Here is a 5821-nt window from a genome sequence, read left to right on the forward strand (position 1 = left end):
TTCAGATAGAATGACTTTTCTACTATTTTAGTAGAATGAATATTCCATTTTAAAATGGAAAAAAAAAACCATTCTATTGCTAAATTTGAAAATTTAATAATTTTTTTTATCAATTTTTTATGTATTTTAAATTTTATTAAATTTTATTTTTATTCCAATTTCTATCTTTTAACTTTTTTCTATATTTTCATTATTCCAAATTAGGCTACCTTATAGACTGAGGTTAGTGATAAAAGGTATTTTTAGCGGGGAACAAATACTTACTTACCCATTTTGGCTACATAGTTCCCGCCATCAGCAAATGTGACTTCATAAAATTAACACACACCACTTTCTTTGTGGCGGTTTTCTTCTCCATTCCTCTCTCTCTCTCTGAACCTTCTATTCGCTTCCATGGCGCCCGCGAAGCTTACAGCGTACGAGTGTCAGAGGCTCGAGAATATCCGTAGGAAGGAAGAAATGTTGGCCGGGCTCAAGCTTCAATCCATTGTTACTCAACTCTCCGCCTCCTCAAAGCGTGAGAGGTTACTCTTCTTCTTCTTCTTCTTCTACCTTTATCTCTCTTTTGATTTCCATTTGTATGAAAACCCATGTCAAATTTCTTATTTTCATGGCAGGATTGGAGGCAAAGCAAACAAAGTGAAACCGCAGAAGAAACCGAAGAGTGACACTCCCGTCGCTTTGCGACGATCTTTACGAACAAGAGGAATGCAGGCTGATTCTAAAATCCTCGATGGCGATCTTTTCGAGTCTACAGTGAGAAGCCCTAACTCTCGCGAGACGAAGATGGGTCCTCTGACTATGAGAGAAGCTTTGCTTCATGAGGGGTCTGATCGGTCTCTAATAGAGACCATTTTAAATACTGGCATAAAATCTGAGCCGGGTCAGTCTTTAGGAACAGAGTTTGGTGGCCGTAGGGTTTGTAAAGAGGAGACCGTTTCGAGTACTGGGATCAAATCTGAACCGGGTCAGTCTTTAGAAACAGAGTTTGGTGGGCGTAGGGTTTGTAAAGAGGAGAACGTTTCGAGTACTGTGATAAAATCTGAGCCGGGTCATTCTTTAGGAACAGAGTTTGGTGGGCGTAGGGTTTGTAAAGAGGAGACCGTTTCGAGTAATGGGATAAAATCTGAGCCGGGTCAGTCTTTAGGAACAGAGTCCGGTGGAGATAGGGTTTGTAAAAAGGAGACCTTTTCGAGCACTGGGATCAAATCTGAACCGAGTCAGTCTTTAGGAACAGAGTTTGGTGGAGATAGGATTTGGGTTGATATGACTTTGAATCCAGAGAATGTAGCTCGGGTTGTCCAGAATCGAATAATGTCTGTGAAGTTTTTCCCTTGTAGTAGCTCTAGTATTGTTGTTGCTGGGAGCAAGGGTGGTGATGTTGGGTTTTGGAATCTTGATCATGCGAATGGGATTGATGAAGAAGATGATGGGGTTTATTCATATCATACTCACTCAGGCCCTGTTTCTGGGATTTCGATTCACCAACATTCCTTGTCAAAGGTAACTTTTAATTAGTATTATTCCCTCTAGGCTTTTTACAATTGCGCTTGATAAACAAAGATTAGTTTTTGAGTCTTTTAGACAAATATTATCATATCAATGGAAATTGTTTGTATGTTCATTTGGATTTAAAGTTATATTAATTTTGCTCAAGTGCAGGTCTTTACCAGTTGTTATGATGGATATATCCGGTTGATGGATGCTGAAAAGGAGGTGTTTGATTTAGTATATTCTTCTGATGACAATAAAGCTATATTCTCGCTGTCTCAGCGATCAAATGATGCAAAGTGTGTATATTTTGGTGAGGGGTATGGTAATTTGAGTATGTGGGATGAGAGGACTGGAGGCTGTGCAACTCAATGGAGTTTGCATGGTGACAGAATTAACTCCATTGATTTTAATTTACAAAATCCAAACTTTGTGGCAACAAGTTGCTCTGATGGAACTGCTTGCATTTGGGATTTGAGAAGTATTAATACAGATAAGCCTAAAACTTTGAAGACGGTTACACACAAAAGAGCTGTATATTCAGCTTATTTTTCACCCTCTGGAAAGTGCTTGGCCACCACAAGGTACATTTACTGCGTACTGTTTCTTAAACAAATACTCGTAGACAGAGAAGTAATATGATAGTGATTATTCCCATTTGCAATGCTAAACTTTCTAGTTGGAAAAGAGAAAATTATTATCAGCTTTTGAAAGTTTTAACTAAAAAAAGTATTGAAAAATTCTTCTGAAATATAAGGAGGGCAATGTTTTAAAACTGAAATTAATACTCAAGTTTTGTTAATTTTGTCTCTTTACTGCATTTCTTCAAAGTTTCTTCAATTGTTAGTTTGATTTTATAACAAGAACATAGTGTACGGCAACAAAGCCCTTGTTGTATGAAGTGGACATTCATTGATGTTTAGGAATATATTATTGTGATACCCATGGTTCTTTTTTAGCCTAATGAGTAATCCATAAAAGCTATGGAGGCATCAAAGAAACATGTAGGAGGAACAATATGATCTGTGTTGTCAGAACATTCTTTTGATGAGATTCGTTGGTTGCTTGTTGTAGTTTGGATGATACCGTTCGTATACTTGACGGAGATAACTTTGAGGAGGCCTCATGGATTCCACACAATAATCAAACAGGAAGATGGATTTCTCAATTCAAGTACCTAACCACCTTTCTATTCATCTTTATCTTTGTTTGTCTTTGTCCCCTTAATATCATTAAGTTATAAATTTCTTCACTACTTTCAGTTAAACCGCCATAATATTCTAAATTATTGAATAAATGTTCTATTTTTGTAACCGGAAACTTTGGAAGTTATGATTGCTAATTTACTGCTATGTTCTTGTTGAATAGGGCTATATGGGGCTGGGACGATTCATATATTTTTATTGGTAACATGAAGAGAGGAGTGGATGTCATCTCACCTTCTAAAGGAACAACTATTGTGACATTACAGAGTGAACACATAACAGCAATTCCATGCAGATTTGATGCACACCCTTACAAAATTGGGATGCTAGCAGGAGCCACAGGTGGAGGCCAGGTTTATGTGTGGACTAGACAATGAATTATATAAATTATATACCTTAAAATTATAGTTTGTATTACAAATACAAGGCAATCAGAAGCTTTTAAGGACATAGTTGTTAATTATCCAACTTAAGCTAGGTCGTGTGGTAATTATTTATCTATGTTGAACGTCCTTATAGTTATAATGCCAATCCTTTTCAGTCCCTAAATTCATTTTTTTTTTGTAGGGTTTTATTTCATTTTATACTTAGTTTCACATATTTGAAAATTAACCTTTTATTAAAAAAGAAACATTCACAATGAAACAATTAATTTACCCTTAAACAATGGATATAAAAGGGTAAATCGATCCTGATGGTTACATATAGTGTTGTAAATTTGTATGTGGTGTTGTGTTAATTTGGTGACTTTGGTCTATATTTTTTTTTTGTTTTTTTTTTTGTATTTTTCAAAATATTGGTATGCTATAAAAAGAATATAAGCTGTTTTTTGCCGTATTAACATTTTGGTAATTCTGACACGCTCTTTAAGTTTAATATTTTTGTGTCGTGCTTGAATTTATGTTGTGTTTTGTTTTTCTTAAAGGTTAGCTAGCTTTTATATTTAGGTTCAAATTCGTGATTTATTTTTCCATATCTTTTTTAGGCTAATTAGTAATTTTTCTTCTCGAACTTTGACATGTATTAAATCATGTTTCCTAAATGTTTTTGGCTGTTAAAAATTTTCCCGAACTATTAAGATTGTTGGATTTAAAGACTTTTGTCTAATTTTAATAAAAAAAATCTAATAAGGATGAAAGTTCAGGGGGCATGATTTAGTACATATTTAAGATTGAGGGGCATGATTTGATAGATATCAAAGTCTGGGGAGCATGATTTAGTACATAAACAATCACTGAAACAGTAAAATTGAATGAAATTAGACAAAAGTCTTTAAATCTAACAATCTCAATAGAGTTCATGAGGAATTTTTAACGGCCAAAAAAGTTCAGGAAGCATGATCAGGTATATGTCAAAGTTCGGGAGAAAAAATTGTTAATTAATTACTTTTCTAGTTTCAATTATATTAATATAATTTTTCAATAATATTTATAAGATCATAATTTTTATTTTTAGAAAATATAAGATCATAATCAAATTATTAAAATTTAAATATTTAATGAATTAATTATTTTTTTATAAATAATTATTCCTTTTTTTTTATATATAAATTTTGTCTAAGTTTATAATACATATATATTAATTAAAAAGCATTGTCAAAATAATGATTTATAGGCTAATAAAGATTTTTCCCTTCGAATTTTTTATATGTACCAAATCGTACTCGTACATTTCAAATTTTTTAGATTTTTATAAATATCTCTTAAACTATTGACTTGTTACATTGATCAATTCTATTTAATTGTATTAACGGATGCCTAACGTGGCGATTATCTATTTACTAAATTATGTCCTATTAAAAATAAAGAATTCTCTACTAGGGTTCTGTGGCGATCGTCCCCTTCCCTCCGTTTGAGGGTTATGCTCTCATCACCAGCAAAGAGCCTTTTCAATATACTTTTGAAGTATGGCAAATATGGCAAGTCTATTGGTGAGCATTATCAATCTTAATGTGCTTGACAATGAAGGATGGGAGGTGAATGATTCAAGTGTTGGGTTGGTTGGCAAGCTATGCCTAAGAGGCTGTCTCTGTACTCGACATGAATTCTGCAAGTCCTAGAAAACAGTATTGTGCTGCATTTGGAAATTGACAGAGAAAGATTGGGATTTCAAATTCAAAGGCAAGTCTCATTCCTCTTTGTTCCTTATTCTGTCTTTCAAGAACCCATCTCACTTAGATCATATTGTGTCCAAGACACCCTGGGTAATCCAATACGATTTCTTGATTCTTGAAAGAATGGACCGTATTCCTCTGAATTGGGAAATTGAACTGCTATGGTTCCTGATGGAAGGTTGTGTGTTGAACTTGACAATCCCTTCGATGACTTCCAACAATATGCAGCGATTGACTTCAATGGCGGGAAAGGTTGTTTCAGTCCAGGAGCTTGATGTTCCGAAAATGGCAGACAATGGGTTTTTCCTCTTTAAAGTTCTAAGCTCCATTCAATCTAAAATTTGCCATGGATTCTTGTTTCCTACTTTGAATTGTAAGATTTGGTTTCCTTTTCAATATAATTGTGGGGTATGCGAGCAAGATTTGTGGGGTATGCGAGCAAGATTTGTGGGGTATGCGAGCAAGAATTTCCATGCTCCTGTGGCTATGATTCAAGATGGTTATGGTAATTTAACTCTTGTTTACGGGACTTGGCTTGAGCTTAACTCATCTTCTCAATTTAAGTAATTGGGTTCTTCAGGGGGGTCATTTTATGCCCCATCAAACGCCTGCCCGTAGCCCCGGCATTTAATCTGATTCTCGGCCCAACCATGTCCTGGGGGTTAATGATGTTCCTCCCATTGCTAAAAGAAAAGAAGCTCGTGTGTTGCCAGAGGACTTTTTTGGCTCCTTTACTGCTTTCTCCAATGCTGGTGATGAGCTGCCACAATCTTCTTCTCTGATTGATGTCCCCATATCTTTTGGTGATGTTTTGAGGCCGACAATTAATGATCCTGGTCCTACTAAGCGCAAGAAATTTGTGGCTCAATGTGGAGGAAAAAAAAGAAAATTTGGCGAGGCCCCTACTAATATTGTATCGAATGTGTTGGGTATGGGAGATGTTACTATGGATGGCCAGGTTCCTTAAGGAGAACTTTCTAGTTTGATGGATTCAGTCCTTGTTGATGAATGT

General features: G+C 35.2%; 1 protein-coding gene across 1 annotated transcript; it reads left to right on the forward strand.

The window, feature by feature from the left end:
* Positions 1-252: 252 nt before the first annotated feature.
* LOC115724838 (uncharacterized) lies at positions 253-3245 on the forward strand. The gene is made up of 5 exons (XM_030654193.2): positions 253-524; positions 618-1503; positions 1663-2075; positions 2566-2664; positions 2860-3245. Exons 1-5 carry the CDS (start codon positions 394-396, stop codon positions 3071-3073), a joined length of 1743 nt encoding a protein of 580 aa, XP_030510053.1. The 5' UTR covers positions 253-393; the 3' UTR covers positions 3074-3245.
* The last annotated feature ends 2576 nt before the right edge of the window (positions 3246-5821 follow it).

Source organism: Cannabis sativa, chromosome 6 (genome assembly GCF_029168945.1).
Source record: "Cannabis sativa cultivar Pink pepper isolate KNU-18-1 chromosome 6, ASM2916894v1, whole genome shotgun sequence".
Lineage (NCBI taxonomy): Eukaryota > Viridiplantae > Streptophyta > Magnoliopsida > Rosales > Cannabaceae > Cannabis > Cannabis sativa.